Raw genomic sequence first — 23,251 nt, 5'->3', positions numbered from 1 at the left:
TGGTTGGCTTTTACCGAGCTGTAGGCTGAGGCCGAACTCTTTGGTAATGCCGAACTGAACTCTTGGGCTTTGGGCTGGCCGAGCTGTCACTGCTATTGGGCTTGTTTAGTACGTACCCCATCAAGTACTATCTCATATATCCAAATTGATTTCTGGACGACCATTAGAAAAAGCCGTAGTGTTACTTAATCGCCGCACCCATTCACATCGAGCTCTTTTTTTTTAATTTATTTATTTAAAATATAATTAATACTCCATATATTTAATTAGTTGATCGTCCAAACAGCTAAGTTTATTTAAGGCTAGCAGTCATAGCAATCATATTTCAATCTCAAAAAAACATAAATAGAGGGTTTGTTAGTGACTGAGAGATCTCAAGTAATGGCAAGCATAGTCCCTTTACCTTACGCCGTCGCCGCGGTAGCGGTTTTGGCAGCGGCGCTTCTGTACAGTTTTGCAACGTTCGATCCGGCAGTGTTTCCGGAGCACGAGCTGGCTCTGGTGGCGCCGAAGCAGAACGACAGGATGCTGAGCGGTTCGGAGAGGATCGGAGAGGGCGAGCTGGTGTCCCCGGAGGATATTGCGTATGACCCCCAAACTGGCCTCATCTACACCGGCGGCGAGGACGGGTGGATCAGCAAGGTCGCTTTCAAGGACTCCGCCGCCCAGTCAGTGGTGGAGAAGTGGGTCAACACGGGCGGAAGGCCGCTCGGGATCGCTCACGGGCTCCACGGTGAAGTAATCGTCGCCGATGCATTCAAGGTCACTCTATAAACTGGATTTTTCATTTTTTGTTTTAGAGTAACGGCCAAAACGGGTCCTAAACTTTATCTTTTGAATTTTTTCGTCCTGAACATTTCAAATCGGATCACAATTGGTTATGGACTAACTTTTTCCATCAATATTAATAGTCAACGGGATTAATCCCGATTTTGACGAATTAAAGTGTTAATTATGATTACTTACACCCTAATATTATCCTTAATTATATTAATAAGTTATCATTTAAAATATAAAATAAATAATATCAAAAAAGAAAATAAAATACATTTCATTTAAATTGCAACACTCAGCCAAATGGAGAAGTGTCTCTCTCTCACTCTCCCATTCACTTCGGCGGTCTTCTTCTTCCACCGGCCATCGATCGACGACGAATCCAAGGCAGACGACGGCGAAAAGCGTGTCCAGATTCTGCAGCTTCCCGATCTCTGCCGGAATCTCGCCGTTAAGCCCGCAGCTAGCAGCGTCAAACCGCACCAATTGCGATAAATTCCCAATCGCCTTCGGAAGTCCACCGGAAAATGGTTGAAATAGCCAATGTAAAGCTCCTTCAGCTGCGCCAGGTTTCCGATCTCCGGCGGGCTCATTCCGGAAACAGCAAGGTACTTGAGATGCTGAAACGTGCCGACCTCCGGTGGAATTTCTCCGGAGAAGAAATTCCATCCGAGATGCAAATGGCGAATATTAGCGAGCAGGTGAGCCTGCTTGGGGAACTCGTCGGTGATGTTATTGTTGTAAAGGTCGAAAACCTCGAGATTCCGGAGGCGGTAGAGCTGCGGTGGGAAAGTGAGATTGAAGATGTTGTTGGAGAGGTTTAGGGGGCGGAGGTTGGTAATGTCGGAAATCGAGGGGGGAATGGGGCCGGAGATGGAATTGGCGCCGGCGGAGAAGTTCTGGAGGAAACGGAGGTGGCCTATGTTGGGGGAGAGAGTGCCGGTGAGGCGGAGGTCGGAGATGACGTGGCGGGCGGAGCGGTCGCAGGTGACCCCCTTCCATCAGCAAATGTTGGTGTTGTTAGGGCTCCAGGATTCCAAGGCGGACTGGGGGTCGTCGGTGATGGAGGCTTTAATTGAGAGCAGAGCGGTTTCCTTTGAGAACAAGGTTAGCTCTAGGACTAATATAATTAAGGATAATATTAGGGGTGTAAGTAATCACAATTAACACTTTAATTGGTCAAAATCGGGATTAATCCCGTTGACTGTTAATATTGACAGAAAAAGTTAGTCCAGGACCAATTGTGATCCAATTTGAAATGTTCAGAAAAAATTCAAAAGATAAAATTTATGATCAAAATCGTAAAATGGTTATATGTTTAGGGCCAGTATTGGCCTTTACTCTTTGTTTTATTATAAATATCACTAGATAATTTTAGATTGATTTTCATTTTAATTTTGTAAAATACATATAGTTTATTTTTTTAAAATTATTTATAAATATTAAAATAAATAATTAAATACTATTCTCATTTCATACAATTAAGTCGTATTCAGATTATCTTGAAACATAATTCCTTTTCACCAATAAATAAATATATTTGGATTTTGCCCATTTAATATCAGCCATAAAAGATTGTGCACTCAACTCTAAAATATCCTAAAATATTCCACCAGATATTCAGCTGACGTGTATTATCATTCGGAAATCTTAACAGTTAAATCTAGAATTATTATCTTTAATGTCATCTCTTTAGACAAAAATTATACACTGTATTTAAAGTGATTAGTATAGCAATTTTCAAATGACTTCCCATTAAGGTGGTGTTCAGTTGTTTTGATAACACTCTAATATGATACAATACGAAATAAATGAAGATTAATTCAATGGAAAAAAGTTATTTGGTTGGCAAGATAATTTAAATATATATGGGTATACACTTGCTAATTATTGCTTACTACTTTTTTCTTTAATTTAATTTATTTTTGTTGGAGACGGTGAATATGGCTCCTTATCTTGTAAATTACTGTTCAATATCATGAACCAAACATAAACATATTCAATCATGAGATTCAATCTCTCAATCTGAAATTCGATCCCAAAAAAATCATGTCTTCGTGACTGTGATTACAGGGACTACTAAACATAAGTAGAGATGGTGCAATACAAGTATTAACTGATGAGGCTGAAGGCCTCAAATTCAAGTTTACCGATGCGGTCGATATCGGCCCTGACGGCAAGCTCTACTTCACCGATGCCTCCTACAAATACGACGTCGACCACGCCTTCTTAGAATTGATGGAAGGCAGACCTCACGGTAGATTCTTGAGCTATGATCCATCAACCAAAAAAACAACAATTCTGTTGAAAGACCTCTACTTTGCTAATGGTGTCACCCTCTCCGCTGATCACACTTTTGTCATTGTCTGTGAAACTGTAATGTAAGTTTCTCTCATTGCATATAGGGACGGAGCCAGGAATTCAATTTAAGAGGGGCAAAAATATATATTAGGAAATTTTGATGAATAAAATAAATCCGGTTTATTTTAAATGCAGGATGAGGTGCAAGAAGTACTATATCCAAGGCCCCCAGGCAGGGTCCGTCGAAATATTCATTGATAATCTGCCCGGATTGCCCGACAACATCCGATACGACGGCCACGGACTCTATTGGATTGCACTAGCCACAGTAATATATTTATTTATATATGTATACATGTGACATGTACTGATGAGATTCTGTGACTACTCATGCATGTTTATTTATTGATTTGGATAGGATTCGAGTTTTTCGAAGATGCTACGACAACGTCCGTGGATTAGAAAGGTGATAGTGACGCTAGACAAGTACGGATTGCGGCCTAAGACGGAGAGAAATGGAGGGACTATAGCGGTTAATTTGGAGGGGAAAGCTGTTGCACATTACTATGATGCAGATGTTTCATATGTTACATGTTGCAACAAACTTAGCCACTATCTGTATTGTGGTTCTTTGATCTCACCCTACATTACTCGACTCGACTTGACTCTGTTTCCGGCCACCGCCACCGCCACCGCCACCACCACTCCGCCATCGTGAGATCTTAAGTGGTATATATATCATATATGTATGTTTACTTAAACTATAATGAATAATAAAGCATGTATGTTACCATGGATTTTATTTTTAAGTTCAAACTTTAGTGGCCGTCTCACTTTAATATCTTTATCTCACATTTATGCAACTACAAAGAATATGCTAAATAACACACAGATTAGAAGCTGCGGATGCTCAAATTTCAGGTTGATTATAGTAATCATTATTGTGATTTAATAATAGAATTAAGATTGAGACATTAGAATGCGATTAAAACTATGGATGAAGAATTCAAACAGTCAAAGATGAACACGCCATACATGAGTGTAACATGAAGTTATTAAGGTGTGAATCAAACCCAAATTGAAGATTGAGAAACAAAGAAAGAGCGATGTACCCAATCACTTTTTTTGGGAAAGAAAAACTTAAGATTAAATGAATATGGTAAAACACTAATTTCATATTTACTTCTCTCCCGTCTAAAGTTATACTGCACTTTTCTTGTAATTATTATAGCATATTATATTCCTGATATTAACAATAATAATATACACCAAGATCAAATTGTTTAATCTTATATGGATAGGAAGTAGTCCTTGTAGGAGAATTTAAAGACGTGGCCGACAACTTATATGTCAAGTCGTACTACAGAAATAGAGTTTCATTGGTATATACTACTAGTATATCAAAAACTTTTCACATAAATTAGAATATTATTCCGGTACACTTCACTTTTGATTCGTTATAATTTTATCAAAAATTTAAAATCTAAATTTTTTAGATGGTGTGGAGCCAAAATTGCCTACATGCACACATCGGCGGACATAGTGTAAAGTAGATTCATATATATTGGATAAGAATATAAACGAATAGGGTAAGAACCTTTAATATTTTGAACACTTTATAGTAGAAATTATTTCATGTTATAATACACATCGCTATCAACAACTTTGTGATTGAAATATGATATAGGATAACATTAGTGAAAAGAAAATATCGTCTAAAGAGAATATAATTAATGTACTCCATATTGCAAATATAACTATTCATGCATGCTTCTTTGAATTCTTTTTTTATTTTCAAAGTTTTGTTAGGGTAATTTGATTCTCGTTCCAATTGATATTACACCAATTGATTTAATATAGTTGCTGTCAAGCCTCCCTCCCCTTTACTAACTGTACAAGTATTTTTCTATCTTATGTTAATTCAGTATTTTTTCCCTCTTGTATATTTCTATGATCAATAAGTGGAGCTAATATGAAAAGTCAACATACCAATGATATATATATTAGGGCTGACAATTTTCGACACGACACGATAATCTAATACGATTCCGCACGAAATTATTGGGTTGAGGTCAAGTCTTATTGGGTCCGTGTCCTTATCGAGTTGACCCATTAAGAACCCGATAATTTCGGATTGGGTTCGGGTCGGATGCAGGTCGGATACGAGTGACCCATTAAGAAATAATATTATTACTTTTATTATTATTTTTTAAAAATATATTACTTTAATTTTTTTAATTTCTTATAAATTAGGTTTAAATAGTATAAAACATATTTTAATTGTGTAAATTAGGTTAAAAATGAAGGTTTAATCGTGTAATATCAGGTTTGGGTCGTTATCGTGTCGTGTCAACCCATATTATATCATGTCAATAACGAGTTCGTGTCGGGTGCGGGTCGTGTTTGGATTTGAAGGTAGCAGGTCGGGTTCGTGTTCGGATTTACGGTTTCCTTAACATGTCGGGTTCGGGTTAGACCTTATTTGATTGGGTCGTTATCAGGTTGACCCGATAACGACCCAATCCGCACGATTTGCCAGCCCTAATATATATAAAGGGACAAAAAACTAACTAGACCAAGTTGCAAGTCAAGTCTCCGTCTGATACGAGATATCTCCATATCTCTATTAATTTGTCTATCAATTATTTTCCATATACCTTGTTATTCCTTTCCTTCATTCAAGACGTGATGGACGAACAACAACGCTTGTTCACCTACACGGTTTCATATGCGCTGCTGAAATATTCAGCGCCAGCCTACGTCACGCCGGGGCAAACAACAGCTGATCACTACTTCCACAATCAGCCGACGCCGTCAAAAGACTACCACCAGCAGCTTCCTCATCCGAAAACCTACCAGCCGCCTCCGTCGAAGTCTCCAACCACCTACCAACAATCACCCTAACATCAGCCGCTACCGCCACCGGCCTACTCCACCAAAACCACCAGCCGCAGCCTTCAAACGCCTACCAGCCGCCACCGCCTCCAAACACCCACCAGCCACAGCGTCAAACTGCGGCTGCACCCACGACACAGTGTCACAACTACCCCCAACCGCCACTACCCTACCTCCAGCAACGTCCCCAATCCTACCGGCAGCCACCGGTAACAGCAGCCGCCGCTGCAAGCCTACCCCACCAAAACTACCAGCCCTGCACCGGCAAGCCCCCACTCGGCTGGCCACCGCCACCCCCGAAACACTCTCTTTCTGGCTGGTCTCCGCCGAGTCACGGCCGTTCAGCAGCATCGCTGCCCGCTGCGGATGTCGCGATCTCAAAGGGGAAGATAGATTCTTCTCTTTCGGGGTTGATTTTATTTGGGAGGATTGATAGGGAACAAGGGAATTTTAATTCTATGTATGGACCTCGAATGAAGGTGCACGAAGGAGAGGGGTCTAATTCATCGATTTTAGATGCTCAGATTGAATACTCATGTGATGATGCCAAAAATTTTGACTACTCGAGTTCTTCTTTAGATTCATATGGTGGTGTTGAGGCATCTGTCCGTTCCTTTTGTGATTTGCAAATGAGGCTTTCCGAAATTTCAGCTACTAGCGTAGGCAAAACCTCGGAATATATGTTGCAAGAAGAAATTAAGGATGCATATGCTTCTACTTGTACAGTAGTCTCAAAGATTCAGCCAACACCTCCGCCGCTGCCTATTTTCTTGCCGATTATCGAAAGTGATTTCAAGGTTTGGCTTCAAGGAAATGTGCATGATAGGTTGGATATTTTGAAGTTAAGGAAGATGATGAACTCTTCTTTGATAAAAGAGGACACCGATGGTTTCTATGTGGATTTGCGTATATGTAATGTTGCAGGTATGAATTATCGTTTAGCATTGCTCGACGCAGATGCACGGTTGATCCCTCCTTGGATGGACTTGCGTTGTTTGAGTATTCGTGGTCGCGTTGACAAGATCCCCATTTTAGCGTTGAATCATCACGAGCCCGCCTTGGTGATTTTTGATGAAGATAATGAAGGAACACGCTCAGTTGTTCGGCGTGCGTTTGATCCCGGAGGAGATAGATCTCGTCAAGCTCATGTTATCAGCGACTCTCTTCTTTGCTTCTTCGTGTTCCCACCTTGAGGACAATGTGAATTTTAACCATGGGGGAGTTGATACGAGATATCTCCATATCTCTATTAATTTGTCTTTCAATTATTTTCCATATCTTTCCCTTATCACCATCAAATATATAAATGATTGATTGAAGAACTTTTTTTTTGAGAAAACGAGAAATATTTTATATATATTAAGATGTTTCTTCTAATACAATAGTCAAAATGTTTTTAGGAATAAAATTTACATCCACAAAATTTGGACATCTAGATAACAAGTGAGCAACACGATTACAAGCTCTAGGGATGAAATTAAATTCGATGACGTGAACTCTTCTCGCAATTGCCAAGATATCATCCTTTATCACCTCTCTATAAGGATCAAGTTCAACATCCACATGTACTCCTCTGATCAAATTTTGGTTATCACTTTGCACGTATAAATTGGATATATTTTGTAAAAAGACCATATTCAAACCATAACAAACAACATTACCTTCCATCAACGTTGTCGAACCAGTTGCTTTAACTTTAGTCTTGCATGCGAAAATAACCATCCCCTTTTCATCTCTAAATATCACACCCAGACCAACTTGACCATCATTGAGAATATTTATATCACTATTCATAATAAAAGTGCCCGTGGGAGGAGGTTTCCATCTCTGCAACCTGTGATGTTCAACTCTATTTTCTGTATCTCGTTCAAAAGTATCAGACATTTCCATACAACTTTTGTGGGCCCTCAAAAGAATTTCTTTCCAATAAAAAGATTTTTTCTCAAAGTAAAATTCATTTCTCCTCTTCCAAATATTCCATGCAATACAAGCAAAAAGTGTAAATGCTTTTTGAGGTAATTTCTCCAAGAGTGACCCAACCACTTGTTTAAATGAAAAATTATTAAGGAACTGAGATTCAAAATGAAGAGGACCGTACCTCCAAATCTTGGCCACTTCAATGCATTGTAACAAAAGATGGTCACTTGATTCACAGCTTAAGCCACATATCTCACATACAGACCCTGCATCAATGCCTCGACGAGAAAGATTATCTTTAGTGGGCAAGCTGTGTACACAGGCCCTCCATAAAAAGTGTCGAATTCTAGGTGTGACTTTTGAATGCCACAACCTTTTCTAACCTTTTTCCGTTTGACTTGAGGAGGCTCTATCTTCATGACTTTTGTCAAAAAGTGTGCCTTCCAAATGATAGGCCATCCAAACCGAATATAATCCTTTCTTGTCATATCCCCATATTCGCTTATCATCCAACAATCGAGTGCTAAGTGGCATAGCACAAAGGCGATTTGCTTCTAAAGAGCTGGTACACTACATTCTCTTTCCAAATCATATTTTGTTGGTCAATTAAGTCAGAGACCAATGAGAAAGATGTTTCTAAATCTTGGAAAGTTTTTGGTGCTGTCGGAGGCAGACCATTAATCCATTTCGAGCCAATAATTGGAAATTTTCTCCTATCACCAATTCTCCATGCCATTCCTTCAGTTACCAGCTCGCGGGATGCTATTAGACTTCTCCATAAATAGCTTGGTTGATGACCTATAGGAGCACTGAGGACATCTCTCCTTGGAAAATATTTTGCTTTAAGAAGTTGACTAATGAGAGAGTCTGGCTTCTGTAATATTCGCCACAATTGTTTACCCAACATGGCCAAATTGAAGATCACGAAATCCCAAGCCTCCCTCAAACTTAGATGTAGTTAGACAACTCCATGCATTCCAGTGGATTTTATGCTTTTCCCGCACTCCACCCTAAAAGAAGTGTGCCATGGCTTTTTCAATCTCATCATAAATTGAAGTTGGGAGAAGAAAACAACTCATGGTATATGTTGGAATAGCTTGGTTGATTGTCTTGAGAATTATCTCCTTACCTGCCTGTGATAGTGTATTTTCCTTCCAATTCGTTAATTTTTTGTGTACCCACTCCACTAGCATCCCAAACACTTGTTTCTTCGATTTCCCGATCATAGTTGGAAGGCCTAAATACTTTTTATGGAAAGGCACATCGTTAACCCCCAAAATCTCACGAATTTTGTTCTTTCATTGGTCATCAATATTTTTGCTCACAGTTAACTCGGATTTGCCAAGATTAATCTTCTGCCTAGAGGCTTCTTCATATATGCGGAGAATATTTTTCAATGCCAAAGCTTCCCTCTCACTTGCACGGCAGAACAAGATGCCATCATCGGCAAAAAAGAGGTGAGAACTGGTGGTGCAGAGCGCGCAACCCGAAAACCATGGATCTGATTACATGCTTCAGCCTGATACAAAAGAGTAGACAAAGTTTCCGCACAAAGGATAAACAAGTAAGGAGAAAGTGGATCCCCTTGTCGGAGACCTCTTTCTGGGCAAAATCTATTGGTAGGCTCACCATTAATAATGATTGAGTAAGAAACAGATCAGACACAATTCATAACCGTATTTATCCAAATGTCACAAAATCCCAATTTAGTGAGGATCGCCTTTAGAAAAGGCCATTCCACCCTATCATAGGCTTTACTCATATCTAACATGAGAGCAAGTATCCCATTTCTACCCTTAGTCTTCTTTTTCATAGAATGGAATAATTCAAAAGCTGTCATAGCATTATCAGCTATCATCCTGCCCGGAATAAAAACACTTTGGTTTACATAAACTATAAAAGGAAGGATATCTTTTAGTCTGTTAGCCAGCACTTTAGTGGCAATTCGAACAACAACATTACATAGACTTATGGGATGGTAATCTTTAGGCGATTCTGGATTAAGAACTTTAGGGATTAACACACTATGGGTTTTATTTAAAGGGGCATGATCAATGATGCCATTAAGAAAGGAAAATAAATACAATAAAAATAAACAATATGGGTTTTATTTAAAGGGGCATGATCAATGATGCCATTAAGAAAGAAAAATAAATACAATAAAAATAAGTAGTAGAATAGGGAGATAATTATTAAGTAGTTGAATAAGTCATCTAACTCCATGTAGGGAACAAAAAGTAATACTCCAAAAATTCTTCTTGTCATTAGTACCAAAAAATCTTCTTATCATTAAAATAACTTAAGGTTAGATTGAATAATTAACTAATTAATATGATAAAATGTCAAACTAAGATTCAATATCAACAAGCTCCACATCGATGCATGTCATTCATATGCTCTTAATTCGATCTTAATTAAATCCAACCAATTTAAATTAATTTTCAATACTATTCTCTACATAAATTCAAAACCCCATCATGAGTGGAGTAACAAAATTTTTCGACGAAATTAATCACTTTATAATAATGCCATAGTAGTATTATTTAATATCGATAAACAAATTTGTTTAGCAATAAGTTTAATGTCGTAGAACTGAAGATTTGACATATAATGAATCTCGAAACACGCCAAATTACGGAATGAGTCTTTATCATGATATTTTGGTGCTTAAATATTTTTTAAAACAATAGAATTAGTTATTTGATTTATGAAAATAATGATAGTCCACAAAATAATGCGCCTCATACGCGCTAGAGTACTTGCAACTTGCAAGTGGGTACAAATACTAAAAATAAATAAGAAAGACTAAAAATTAAGATAACTAGACCAAGTCAAATGATGAGTCTCAGTCTCACCTAGAGGTAAATTATAAATTTGGAGTAATTTATTTCGATAATGATACTACTATTTAGTTATTGATATTATTAGTTAGATATAGTGGAGTTAGCTTTAACTATAATCAACTCATGAAGTTATTATATATCAAAATAAAAAACAAAAATATCAACGTAAAATTCAAACTTTACGCATAGCTGGAAATGAGATGGCTTGGATGGTTATTATACTTGATTTGATTAAGACAATAAAGGTGAATGTCATATATTATTAAGTGGATTAACATGACAAGTATATTTCCCTCTCCATTTTAAAATGAGTGATATGCAATAATTTTCCATATAGTTTCATGATAATTCGAACTTTCAGTTTACTGAATGAAAAAAATATGTATTATACTCCCTTCGTCCCCGAATAAGAGTCGCTAATTTCCATTTTGGGCCGTCCCCCATTAAGAGTCACTCTTCATTTTTACATAAATGGTAGTAGGCCATACATTCCACTAACTCACTCCACTCACATTTTATTATAAAACCAATATAAGAATGTGGGTCCTACATTCCACTAACTTTTTCAACCAACTTTTCTCAATATTTCTTAAAACTCGTGCCCGGTGAAAGAGCGACTCCTATTAGGGGACGGAGGGAGTACTAATTAAGATGCCTCACCGTTCTATTTCACGTCAAATTGCCATTACTGGATTTTTCTTAAATTGCAACTTTCCTAATAGTGCCATCTAGAAGTATATAAATGTTCCTTATACTTGATGGAAAATATTTAACACTATGATTTTTTCAGTCGCCGCCGCCTCACCCTCTCCGACCTCCTCCGCGGCTACCTCCTCCCTTTATCGCACGCCACCTGTCTGCTCTTTATTGTACCCCCTCTATCCACGAAAAATAGAAAAATAGACAAGTTTTGCCATTTTATTCCGTTCACAAAAAAATAAACTAAGTTCAAAAAAAAAAGTTTTCAACCAATTCTAAACGTGGACCCCACAATCCACTAACAATCATTTCACTACCTTTTCCCTCCCTCTTTTTTTTACTTTTTTCTATCTCTCTTACTTTACCATTTATATATTAAAAGCGTGTAATTCACAATCTTGTCTATTTTTCGTGGACGAACGAAAGTATTTAAATTATATGTGTACCTATACAATATAATAATATAACATGAAATAAAAAAAGGGGATACAAATTGAATATGACCTAATCATGCCATTATTATTTTAATCGCACAGTTCCTATTGACTTCTTCTTTCACTCTCGTTACTGTTGTTTTGATATTCGGAATTTTTTTTATATTTTCGGTTATTTTATTTTACAAATTTTTGTAAGGATAATCTAAAGTGTAAACTGTAAACGATTTAAGCTTAAATTAACTTAAAGATAGACGAAACCTCTGTCTTTAATGACATCTTTCTTGTCATTTAATTTAGTGCCTCTTTCATTTTTAATTTAATGTATTGTACACAAATATTCTTTGTGTGTGGGACAATAATAATTAATGGGAGTATTAAAACTTTATACATCGCTTGTACTTAACGCTATAATTAATATACTATTACACTTTAAACTGGCGGCTTCAATATCTATGACCATTTTGTGTTCATTTTAGTCCTCTTAAAACCTTCAATATTAATGTACATTTTATATTCACTAATTTAATTATTCCAAAACCTGTACTATTGACATCTCTTTAATTTAACGAAAAAATAAATATCATTTGTTGACTAATTCAGCATTTATACTACTAAATGTAGCATTTGTTTCTAAGATTTTAATTTAATAAAGCAATTAGAACACAATTATGGGCTTCCCTATAGCGTCAACGTTGAATATTAGATGGTGAGATTAAAATTTTCTAGGAAAAGTCAACGTGCTTTGCATTTGGTTAATCACATTAATAATTTTAATCCAATATCAATACTTTAATTTCATTTTAGGGGCAATATTAGTCTTTTTTTATGTAAACAAAAATATTGAATTCTGACAATCAAGCTTAAATTTTGAAGTACATAAGAATAAAAATATTACATTATCCCAAGACCAGATCTAGATTTAATTAAGAATAATAAGACTAAGCAGTAATTACCTTCATAAACGACGTGCCAAAACCGAGAATTTACACAATAACCGCTCAAAAAGCAAGAACAGTCCAATAAATGGGCTGTCGCTACCAACTACAGTCATGCTTTGCCTATTTCTTCAACCATATCTCCTAAACACGCATTTGTGGAGTATAAATTCCACAGCATATTACTTGATATTTTCCACTATTCCTTTGTGGAAAGAAAAGACAAGAATTAGCAGGTGTTGAAAGGTCAGTAAAGAGCAGCTGATTTTATTCCATAGCTAAAGAAAAAGTGGAAGGTCTTATCTGGTTGACCTTGGATTTCCATGGCTGGTGAGTCTGGTTATGGGGATAAGGAGAGAGATCTTCAGTATACAGCAACATGGGCAGTTGCTGGTGTTTGTGCTGTCATCATAATCATCTCTATTGTCCTTGAAAAACTCCTCCACAAAGTTGGGACGGTAAGAAAGATCCACCTCCGTTTGACCTTAATGGACTGTTTTTTAGGCCTCTGTTTTTTTTTCCTCAGAAAAATTGTATCTTGATTTGATTATTGGGTTTTTGTGTTTCTTTCTGTTTTGGTTTGGACTTATTAGGAAATGTTTTGAGTACTTGAGTTGATCATGCTTTTCTTGCTGTTAAAAATTGTATCTTTTTTGCTTGTCTTGTTTGGCATTTGTGTTTATAGATGGCTTAATTCATTTCAGTGATGGGAGTGGTGAAATTGTTTTTGCAGTGGTTAACAGATAGGCATAAGAAGGCTCTGTATGAGGCGCTGGAGAAGGTCAAAGCAGGTAGATCATCTTGTTTTCTTTTGATGCTAAGATTTGTTGAGTTTTTATTGACTCTGATTTGTTTTGTTTGCTGCAGAGTTGATGATTCTTGGTTTCATCTCTCTGACCCTTGTATTCAGTCAATACTACATTGCTGAAATCTGCATACCTAAAGGTGCTGCTGATATCATGCTGCCTTGTAAAGAAAAAAAAACTGGTAAGGAAGATGAGGGTCGTCGCAGGCTTTTGTCATTTGATCGCCGTGTTTTAGCTGGCAAATCGTCTAATAAATGTGCCGAGGTAACGCTCTCTTGCTGAAGCTGCTAGGCTCAAGTTTACTTGAGTAATAATATGTGCTTCTGCTAAAACAGATAGGTCCCATAGCAATATACCTAAAACAGAATGTGTAGTGTATGAATTTGTGGCAAGTGTGAATTTCTGTGAGGTCTATGTCTCAATAAAGGCACAATCTAATCGCTTAGTTAATCTGCCATTTTCAGAAGGGGCTTGTACCACTTATAACGGTGGATGGACTGCATCAGATACATATTCTTATATTCTTTTTAGCAGTCTTGCACGTGCTCTACAGTGCTATCACTATGGGACTTGGAAAGCTTAAGGTACATCTCAATGTTTATTTTTTCTGCGTATTTGCATCTGTTTGTCTTTCTCATGTATTGAACTGGTTTATCGAATGGTTTCATTAACATATATGGAGAAGATTGCATTTGTTGCAGAAGTAAAAAATGATCTACACGGTGTCTTTTGGATCAATATATCCATATATTAATATTTTGTATCTGTATGGTGTGTAGATTCGTGGTTGGAAAGGATGGGAGCAGGAGACTACCTCCCACGACTATGAGTTTTCTAATGGTACATCACAACATACACTTTGCTTCATTTATCCAAATTTGTGTATCTTAATTTATCTTCTTACATGAGTATGCATGCTTATCAATCTTTCTGGACCTTACAGATCCTTCAAGATTCAGGCTTACTCATGAGACATCTTTCGTGAGGGCGCACACTAGTTTCTGGACACGGATACCTATCTTTTTCTACATTGTGAGATTCAACTTCATGTTTTTTTTGTGGTTACTTTATCGTTGTAGCTTGCTGATGCTTATCTTTCATGCAGGGATGTTTTTTCCGACAATTCTTTAGGTCTGTTAGCAAATCTGATTATATGACGTTACGAAATGGTTTCATTTCCGTGAGTCTTATTTCGTGTCCATTGTTTTTTTCAGTGACCTAAGTAGTCATTTTGGCTGCTTCATCCGGACTTTTGTGATTGATCTTTGGTTGGTTTTTAGGTTCATTTGGCCCCCGGAAGCAAGTTCAACTTCCAAAAATACATTAAACGGTCACTGGAAGATGACTTTAAGACTGTTGTGGGAGTAAGGTAGAGATATTCTTGATTGAATGCTTAGTTACTGATGAATTTTGTGTAATCAGTTTAGAATTCTCTCTAACGCACTAATATATGACTTGTGTCTCTTCTTCTTCGTTTATACGTTGACAGTCCAGTTTTGTGGGGATCATTTGTCGTTTTCTTGCTCATAAATGTTCACGGTATGTTACTGTTACTGTAGAGCTGCGATATGATTCCTCGGGTTATATTTGATCTCTTGACATATTGTTTTATTTGTTCAAACTATTTCAGGGTGGCAAGCACTGTTTTGGGCATCCTTAGTTCCTGTGATTGTAAGATACTTATTACTAATACAAGTTACAAATACATAAGAAGAAAAACACATTGACATAATGCTTCTTTTCAGATAATATTGGCTGTCGGCACGAAGCTACAAGCTATTTTGACAAAAATGGCCCTTGAGATAATAGAGAGACATGCAGTAGTCCAGGGCATACCTCTCGTTCAAGGCTCCGACAAATATTTCTGGTTTGGTCGGCCCCGGCTGGTGCTGCATCTCATACACTTTGCACTTTTTCAGGTACTCAAGGATTCTCCTTTACAACCAACATATTCGAACTCATAGCTGCATATGACCGTTTACTGTAAAAGGGTAACGAAAATGAGAAATAAGTTTATAGACTCGTGCTCGTATGCTAATACACTTAATTTGCTATGCAGAATGCTTTCCAATTGACATACTTCTTGTGGATTTGGGTAATGATCCCTCATCAACCTTATTATCAATACTGATATAAACTTCTTTCACACAATATCACTAACTAGAGAAAAAAAATGTTCATGTGCAGTACGAGTTTGGGATCGATTCTTGCATCCATGAGAATCTCGGACTTGTGATTATCAAGATTGGTGTAGGGTAAGTGATTTTCGACGCTAGTTTTTATCTATCATGGTTCCTGGCATTCTTGATTAATGACTTCAATTTGGTGTTGATGTTATAGGGTTGGAGTCCTATGTTTGTGCAGCTACATTACACTTCCACTATATGCCCTCATTGCTCAGGTAGTATCTTGATACATTTTTTTACTTGGTAAATTTCTATGCATTATATATATAGGGAGAATTATCTAAAATGTTCCAAACTATCAAAATCTAGATGGGGTCAAGCATGAAGAAAACCATATTTGATGAGCAAACGTCTAATGCCCTCAAGAAGTGGCACATGGCGGTGAAGAAGAAGCACGGGCGGGGAGGAAGCACCCCTACGCGAACCTTAGGTGGGAACGCGAGCCCGACATCTTCAATGGGGTCACCATTCCACCCTACGGGCGCGATGCTTCAGCGTTTCAAGACCACCGGTCACTCGACTCGGGGATTTGGTTATGAAGACCATGACGCATCTGATATCGAGGATCCATCCACGCCTCCACCACCGACGGCCAGCTTGATCATACGGTCCAATGATCCTTTGGATCACGATCACGATCACGACCACGACCACGGCATTGATGAGCATCATCTTGATGACGAGCATGACAGGGAATTCGCTCTGAATGGACAGGAAACGAGGAACGAAGATGATTTCTCGTTCGGGCGCCCGGCTCCCACCCAGCAGAAGTGAGGTTGGCAGAATGCTTGTTGGATTTTTCTCAAGATTTACTCTATATTTGCTTCTGTATTTATATGTGCAAAATTTTAATGCGGCAGGAGGCACTTGTGATTAGATATTTAGATATTTTTGTGTACATTTTAATAAATTTTGTTTATGTTCGAAATTTTTAAAAAATTTAGGTTTGCCATAATCACCATTTTATATTTTTGGATCTTTCAGATTTTTTTCAACTGTGATAAGTAATAACTAAATCTCTTTATAGAAGGACAACATTTCTTTAGATTGTAATTGTAGTTGTAACATATTTCTAGTTTAACCACTTGCATAGTGTACCTTCAAGAATGTTGATTTAATTAATGCTTATTTTCCTTCGAGAATGTTGGATTTAGTTAAGAGTAAAGGCCAAAATTGGTCCTGAACATATAGCCATTTTACGATTTTGGTCCTAAACATTATCTTTTGGATTTTTTGGTCCTGCACATATGGACATTTGATCATTTTGGTCCTGCACATATGGAAATTTGATCATTTTGGTCCCCCGTCAACATTTTCGTTAAAAACTAACGGTCAACATTATCTTTTGGATTTTTTGGTCCTGCACATATGGATATTTGATCATTTTGGTCCTGCACATATGGAATTTTGATAATTTTGGTCCTCCGTCAACATTTTCGTTAAAAACTAACGGTCAACGGTCGATTTTTGACTAAAACAATGGGTTGAGTCGGGTCGTGTTTGGGTCGGGTTTGGGTTACACGTTAAGAAAAAAAATAATTATTTTTTATTAATTAAAAAATTATAAAACTTTAATTTTTAGTTATTTTTGTTGATTAAAAATATTATAACGACTAAAACATGATGTTATTATACGATTTAAACATGATATTACACAATAAAATAAAAAATTACCAAATTAAAATAATCATTTTTAATCAAAATAATAAAATTAAAGTATATTAATATTAAATCTATATAATAAAATTAAATAATTAAAAAATTATTTTTAATAAAATCTAAGCATAATATTTTCTTCAAATTCATGAAAAAATTAATTAAAAAATACTATACTTTAATTTTATTAATTAAAAAATATTAATTAATTTTTTAAGAATATTATGCTTAGATTTTAACGAAAATATTATGCTTAGATTTTAAGAAAATATTATTTTTTTCTTAACGTATAACCCAAACCCGACCCAAACACGACCCGACCCAACCCATTGTTTTAGTCAAAAATCGGCCGTTGACCGTTAGTTTTTAACGAAAATGTTGACGGAGGACCAAAATGATCAAAATTCCATATGTGCAGGATCAAAATGATCAAATGTCCATATGTGCAGGACCAAAAAATCCAAAAGATAATGTTGACCGTTAGTTTTTAACGGAAATATTGACGGAGGACCAAAATGATCAAATGTCCATATGTGCAGGACCAAAAAATCCAAAAGATAATGTTTAGGACCAAAATCGTAAAATTGTTATATGTTAAGGACCAATTTTGGCCTTTACTCTTTAGTTAATGCTTTGAATTTTCCTTCAAGAATGTTTTATTTAATTAATGCTTTGAATATTTTTCTTTATAAAAAGTAGACTAAATTGTCCCATACATGCATTTGTTTTTTTTTAAATAATATATTCTGGTTCGTATTTAACATTTTCGTAAAAAATGAACGGCCAACCGCGTTTCGGTCCTAATCCTATTTACTTATGAAAAATATCCAGTAATTCATTCAAAATTCACTTGACAAGCCAAAACAATTCCCAATATAATGGTAATACAACTCAAATTTATACCAAAATCTTTGTAAATTGTATCTAAAGAATGTAACAACTGCAGAAACCGAACATACAAATAAAAATGAAATCCAAAAGCATAACAACCACATTTTCAGTTGTTTTCACTCTCTGCATTTTGCTTCGCACCCACTGCGAAGAACTCCGTGATGACTTCCAGTGGCATCCCTTTGGTTTCCGGCACTTTGAGGTACGTGAACACCCACGCGATGCCGCAGACGACTGCGTAGATGGAGAAGACACCAGCCAGGCCGATGGAGTTGAGCATCACGGGAAGACTGTAGGTGACGATGATGTCGCATATCCAGAATGTGAGGGCGCAGATGGCGATGCAGAGCCCACGGACGCGGGTGGGGAAGATCTCCGAGCATAGGATGTTTGGGATCGGCCCGAACCCCATCACGAAGGTGCAGAAGTAGATGATCACACTGACTGTTGAGATCACAGCATGAGGCACTGACCCCAGATCGAGCACGTTGCCAAGAACCAGCATAATCAGCGTCACTAGAAGCACGGGCAGAGTCGAGAGGAGGAGCCATCTGCAGGGGAGAAACAAACACGAACATGAACACGAGTGTTTGGACAATGTCACTGTCTGGGATTGAATGTGTTTCTAACAAGTTAGGTACAAGGTAGGCACATCCATACTAACATCCTCAAAAGTAAAGAACTAAATAAACAAACCATGTATTATGTATTTTTGAATGATAGAAGGCCTGTTTATCATGACACAGACTCGCTAAGAGTACACGATGAGATCACGAATTTGGAATTACCTTCTGCCAGCAACGTCCATGAGTCTCATTGCAACACCGATGCTAGGAAGCATCAACAATGTAGTTAGTCCGCTGATGAGAAGAGAGGCGGATTCTGAGGTGAGGCCTAAATTCGAAAGGAGAACTCCCACACCGGCTTGTTCCAGAATTTGTGGCGTGTAGTAGAGAACTCCATTAATGCCAGAAAACTGTACATATCATCGACGAGAAAAGCAGTAGGATCAACACCAAGAAGTTTAAGGGATAACATGTCGATGGTCATCGAATTAATGGGCTATATTCAGTGGTAAGTTACTTAAGAAGCAACTAAAATGCAGCAGACAACAATCAACTTACAAATTTACCTGCTGAAGAATTTGAAGTCCTATGCCAACAACGAGTGCATGTTTGACTCCTGGTTCGAAAAGATCCCTCCAGCCAGGACCTTGTGCAGCAGCTTGCGGTTTCTTGTCCGTTGCCAGACCAATTGATTGATGAGTGGTGACGTCATCAGCACGGAGAACAGAATGGCTCACTAGGGCAGCAGCATGGACTAATTCGGCATCAGCCGGTCCTTCAGTTCCCGCTATGGAAATAACCGAACCGCGCCTGGATGCAGCAGCACCGCCCTCTTGGTGCAAGTAGATCCTCTTAAGACCCCCTGCGTTATTCTCATCCTTCCTGTATGCTAGCTGCCAGCCACCACCGATTCCTACACTTCCGAGCTGCTCTCCGTTATTCTCCTTCTCAGCATTGCTATCATGGCGAATCAAAGGGCTCCTCATGTCATCATCAGATTCGTTCCCAGAATGATCAGATCCAGCATTTTCCTCATCCCTCTCCATGTTTTCTTCATTCCAATGCTCGTGTTTAGCTTGATTTTCTGGGTTTACGTTAAACATACTGCCGAAATTCGAGAAGAGCATGCTTCTCATGCTTCCCATTCCCATCTCTGGGAGCTTCTCGTGAACACTGCCAAAGAGAGTGACCATCGGATCCATAAGCATACTCCGGTTAGCCAGACTCCCTTGACGGGAGACCATACCCAGAGTGCTCTGTCCAGCAACGGGTTTGGCGATCCAGGATTGGCCCTCTTCAGCACCATATAATTTGATACGATCTTTCTCTGCTTCATGATCTTGGTGGCCAGCAAGAACGTTATCGGGACTGATGACATATTCCTCTATGGCTGTATCACCTCCGACATCTAAACCCTCAAGTAATAAAGCCATTTCACCTGTTGACAAGAGGGCAAGAGAAGAATTACATACTTAAACAAGAAAAATCATGTCAGCAAAAACAAGGTTTGATAATCAGAGCATACTTATTATTCGAATGTACAGATAATGCTACATCGAGCAACCACAAGGGTCTCACTGACCAAAGAGCTATAAGCACTCGTTTAACCGCACAGTAGTAAATTAGACACTCGACTTCTAGCATCTACTTTTATCTGTATGTTCCGCATTGGACGGTATTCCTCTCATAAATCCATCTAACTTAAACATCGGGAGTTATAGATAAGGTCCACTCTAACAATCTCTATACCAGATTAGTTCAAATAGATTTGAATTCGACACCATTCGAAGCTCATACAAGATTTGATCATTTAACTTCAAATCCTATCATCAGAATTCAGAACTCATTACAAATCATAACTTAACTATACAGTATGATTGAAGAGCAATTTACCTGAGACATCTTCTCGTCCACGCAGGCCTTGCAGAACTTTCTTGGCCTCTTTCATCCTCCCTTTACTTACCAGCCACCTCGGGGATTCAGGCAGGTAAAACAATGCCAAGGCAAAATAGAACAGTGAAGGAATAGAAAGAACCCCGAGCATCATTCTCCAACTAGGCGAATCCTTCAACGACATAGCAAAGACCATGCAGTATGACAAAAACATCCCAGCAGAGCCAGTAAACTGAGGGAGGGTATTCAGCAACCCCCTTATTTCTGGCGGGGCTGTCTCGGATATGTAGACGGGAACGAGAGTGACAGCGAGACCAATCCCAAAACCATCCAAGAGCCTAGCCAGAAGGAGGGTGTACACATTGGGAGCCCAGAACATTACCAGTCCACTAAGAAAATAGAGAACCGATGAGATTATCAGCATTGGACGACGTCCGAGCCAGTCAGCCACTGGCCCGGAGAATGTAGTGATAACCGTTGCCCCAATCAGAGATGTTGCAACGATAAGCCCTTCGATTGTAGGCCGTGTCTCCAAATGAAACTCCCTCTTGATGTAAAGCACAGATCCTGAAAACGAATTTGCATTTTTAAAAGATCTCATGCCACAGCAATTCTAGATTCAAGATCAAGAATTTAAGCTTCAACTCCATATCTAAATTGATCTTCTTCAACATCAAATTAATGAAAAACAAACAGACCTGCAATAGTAGCATTGTCCCATCCTTGCAAGAAGTTACCAATGGCGGCAGCAATAGCTACAAAAACAGCTCCTCTCATCATTGCAAAATTCACACTCCCTAACAAGAAATTCGACTCCAGTCAAATGGACAAAGCCCCAGATTTTGCAATATCACTGTATATACAAATCAAACACACACACAGAGATTAAAGAAAAAACAATAGATCGTCACGTTCGTTCACATGATACAAAAATATCTTCAAAGTTGGAAGCAATGCACATCAAGAATAGATTTTTAAGCAAAATCCTTCAAAATTAAAAGGCAAAATACCTTGAAATCAAAAGGGCCTGAAGGAATCCATCAACTATGTGATGATACTGCAAGAACAACGCCCCTCACGCAGTATGTAAACGGCAGCACATGCAATGCCAGTAAAGGCGCAACCTTTCCTTTATATATGTGTGTTAGGTAAAATGGTGAGACAAGTTGAGAGAGGGAAAGAGACAGAAGAAAGCTTTTATTAAATTGAGAGTTAATTGGGGAGCAAAGAGAGGCAATGGTGATGAATACAAGAAGTGTAGAGCTGGCAAAACGTGAGAGGAGAGAGGGAGAAGGCAGTGATTTTGGGATCGAAAAGCAAGCGAGTTGAAATAGGGAGATGAGTGGCGATCCAAGAACGTGCAGCGCTGATCTGTTGGTGTTGGCATTGGGCTCTATTTTATTGCAATCTCTGTCTCTCTCTTGGAAAGATTCTTTGTGAGTTGGCAACAAATCTACATACCATCTCTGCCTCAGCCTCAGGCGTATCACCAGATTCAAACCGGTCAAATTTCAGTCTCTTTTTTAATTACTATATTAACAATTTATTTTATTAAAATTACCACATCCATTCTTTTAATAGAGATATATAGTGTGCGGTGAATAATAAAATAATGAATAATTATAAAAGATAATAAAAGAAAAAAAGAAAATAGATTAATACTTATTTATTAAAAATTGAAATTACTCAATTTTCATGAAATGCTCCATAAAGAAAATATAACCCTATTAATGCAACTAGTTAGGCTGTAGTGACGAATATACGAACATAATTATGTATTTGGGAGACCTTTTTTACTCTTGAGAAAAGATGAAATTGTTTCAATTTTGTGTCTTCAAATGAGAAATGCGTTTTGATTTTTTTTTTCTATCTCTATGAGAGAAGCATATTTCTAACGCTACACTTGAAAAGTATAGAAGTTGTATTGCGGAATCAGTTTGTCACTATATCTATATCTATATGGAAAATAAATAAAGATAAATAAAAATATTCAACCCAAAATCACGGAGCCTCTAACATAATAAATGTATCATCATAAAGTGATAAACATATCATTATCGCACATTCAACGAGAAAATATTCTCTTGGCTAGCCAGGGGCGTAGCCAGAAATTTATTGCAGGAGGGGCAAAATGAATAAAATTTTCATTTTTGAGGAGGGGCATTTAGTATAGTTTTGCATATATACATGAAAAATTTGTATAAATATAGAATGGAGGGGAAGAGGTAAGGAGGGGCAAATGCCCCACTTGCTAAAGGGCTGGATCCGCCCCTGTGGCTAGCCATATCAAATTGACAATATGACTTGGTATGTTTAACTAATCAATATTGGTTCTACCTTTATAAACAACTTCCTTCACTTGTATCACCCAATTCATAGTAAATATTTTAAGCATACCCATTTGTGTGATTTAATCTGTGTATTTAATTCTGCAAAAAACTATATTTGCATA

General features: G+C 37.7%; 3 protein-coding genes across 5 annotated transcripts; 2 read left to right on the top strand and 1 right to left on the bottom strand.

Annotated features, from left to right (window-relative positions):
* The first annotated feature begins 305 nt into the window (after positions 1–305).
* Positions 306–3,891, top strand: LOC121783886 (protein STRICTOSIDINE SYNTHASE-LIKE 5-like). Of its 2 annotated transcripts, none has more exons than XM_042182069.1 (4): positions 306–762; positions 2,848–3,155; positions 3,271–3,403; positions 3,494–3,891. In XM_042182069.1, the coding sequence occupies exons 1-4, from the start codon at positions 382–384 to the stop codon at positions 3,791–3,793; spliced, it is 1,122 nt and encodes a 373-aa protein (XP_042038003.1). In that variant the 5' UTR covers positions 306–381; the 3' UTR covers positions 3,794–3,891. The 2 variants fall into 2 exon arrangements, with proteins under 2 accessions (XP_042038003.1, XP_042038004.1); XM_042182070.1 differs by lacking the exon at positions 306–762 and adding an exon at positions 772–1,881.
* A 9,069-nt stretch (positions 3,892–12,960) lies between these two features.
* Positions 12,961–16,732, top strand: LOC121785177 (MLO-like protein 10). The gene is made up of 15 exons (XM_042183555.1): positions 12,961–13,259; positions 13,535–13,592; positions 13,669–13,871; positions 14,072–14,191; positions 14,387–14,447; positions 14,551–14,639; positions 14,713–14,787; positions 14,888–14,976; positions 15,097–15,146; positions 15,238–15,278; positions 15,353–15,526; positions 15,667–15,702; positions 15,795–15,862; positions 15,948–16,008; positions 16,103–16,732. The coding sequence occupies exons 1-15, from the start codon at positions 13,125–13,127 to the stop codon at positions 16,565–16,567; spliced, it is 1,725 nt and encodes a 574-aa protein (XP_042039489.1). The 5' UTR covers positions 12,961–13,124; the 3' UTR covers positions 16,568–16,732.
* Positions 16,733–18,316: 1,584 nt separating this feature from the next.
* Positions 18,317–22,224, bottom strand: LOC121785435 (monosaccharide-sensing protein 2-like). 2 transcript variants are annotated; one of them, XM_042183855.1, is made up of 6 exons: positions 21,810–22,224; positions 21,498–21,652; positions 20,800–21,366; positions 19,473–20,344; positions 19,129–19,316; positions 18,317–18,891 (listed from the first exon to the last, which is right to left on the bottom strand). In XM_042183855.1, the coding sequence occupies exons 2-6, from the start codon at positions 21,577–21,579 to the stop codon at positions 18,447–18,449; spliced, it is 2,154 nt and encodes a 717-aa protein (XP_042039789.1). In that variant the 5' UTR covers positions 21,580–21,652; positions 21,810–22,224; the 3' UTR covers positions 18,317–18,446. The 2 variants fall into 2 exon arrangements, with proteins under 2 accessions (XP_042039789.1, XP_042039790.1); XM_042183856.1 differs by having other exon boundaries at positions 21,498–21,596.
* Positions 22,225–23,251: the final 1,027 nt, after the last annotated feature.

The sequence above is a fragment of the Salvia splendens genome, chromosome 21, assembly GCF_004379255.2.
Source record: "Salvia splendens isolate huo1 chromosome 21, SspV2, whole genome shotgun sequence".
Classification (NCBI taxonomy): domain Eukaryota; kingdom Viridiplantae; phylum Streptophyta; class Magnoliopsida; order Lamiales; family Lamiaceae; genus Salvia; species Salvia splendens.
The sequence above is the reverse complement of the archived record's forward strand: the minus strand, read 5'-3'. Positions and strand labels throughout refer to the sequence as shown.

What these genes read in the sequence shown, in the direction of transcription:
- LOC121783886 (XM_042182069.1), top strand. Translation starts at nt 382, where the DNA reads ATGGCAAGCATAGTCCCTTTACCTTACGCCGTCGCCGCGGTAGCGGTT. An exon ending in TCGTCGCCGATGCATTCAAG is followed by an intron (nt 763 to 2,847) that starts GTCACTCTATAA and finishes CTGTGATTACAG; the next exon opens with GGACTACTAAACATAAGTAG. An exon ending in ATTGTCTGTGAAACTGTAAT is followed by an intron (nt 3,156 to 3,270) that starts GTAAGTTTCTCT and finishes TTTTAAATGCAG; the next exon opens with GATGAGGTGCAAGAAGTACT.
- LOC121785177 (XM_042183555.1), top strand. Translation starts at nt 13,125, where the DNA reads ATGGCTGGTGAGTCTGGTTATGGGGATAAGGAGAGAGATCTTCAGTAT. An exon ending in TCCTCCACAAAGTTGGGACG is followed by an intron (nt 13,260 to 13,534) that starts GTAAGAAAGATC and finishes TTGTTTTTGCAG; the next exon opens with TGGTTAACAGATAGGCATAA. An exon ending in TACCTATCTTTTTCTACATT is followed by an intron (nt 14,640 to 14,712) that starts GTGAGATTCAAC and finishes TCTTTCATGCAG; the next exon opens with GGATGTTTTTTCCGACAATT.
- LOC121785435 (XM_042183855.1), bottom strand. Translation starts at nt 21,579, where the DNA reads ATGATGAGAGGAGCTGTTTTTGTAGCTATTGCTGCCGCCATTGGTAAC. An exon ending in GGACAATGCTACTATTGCAG is followed by an intron (nt 21,367 to 21,497) that starts GTCTGTTTGTTT and finishes ATTCGTTTTCAG; the next exon opens with GATCTGTGCTTTACATCAAG. An exon ending in TGGACGAGAAGATGTCTCAG is followed by an intron (nt 20,345 to 20,799) that starts GTAAATTGCTCT and finishes TCTTGTCAACAG; the next exon opens with GTGAAATGGCTTTATTACTT.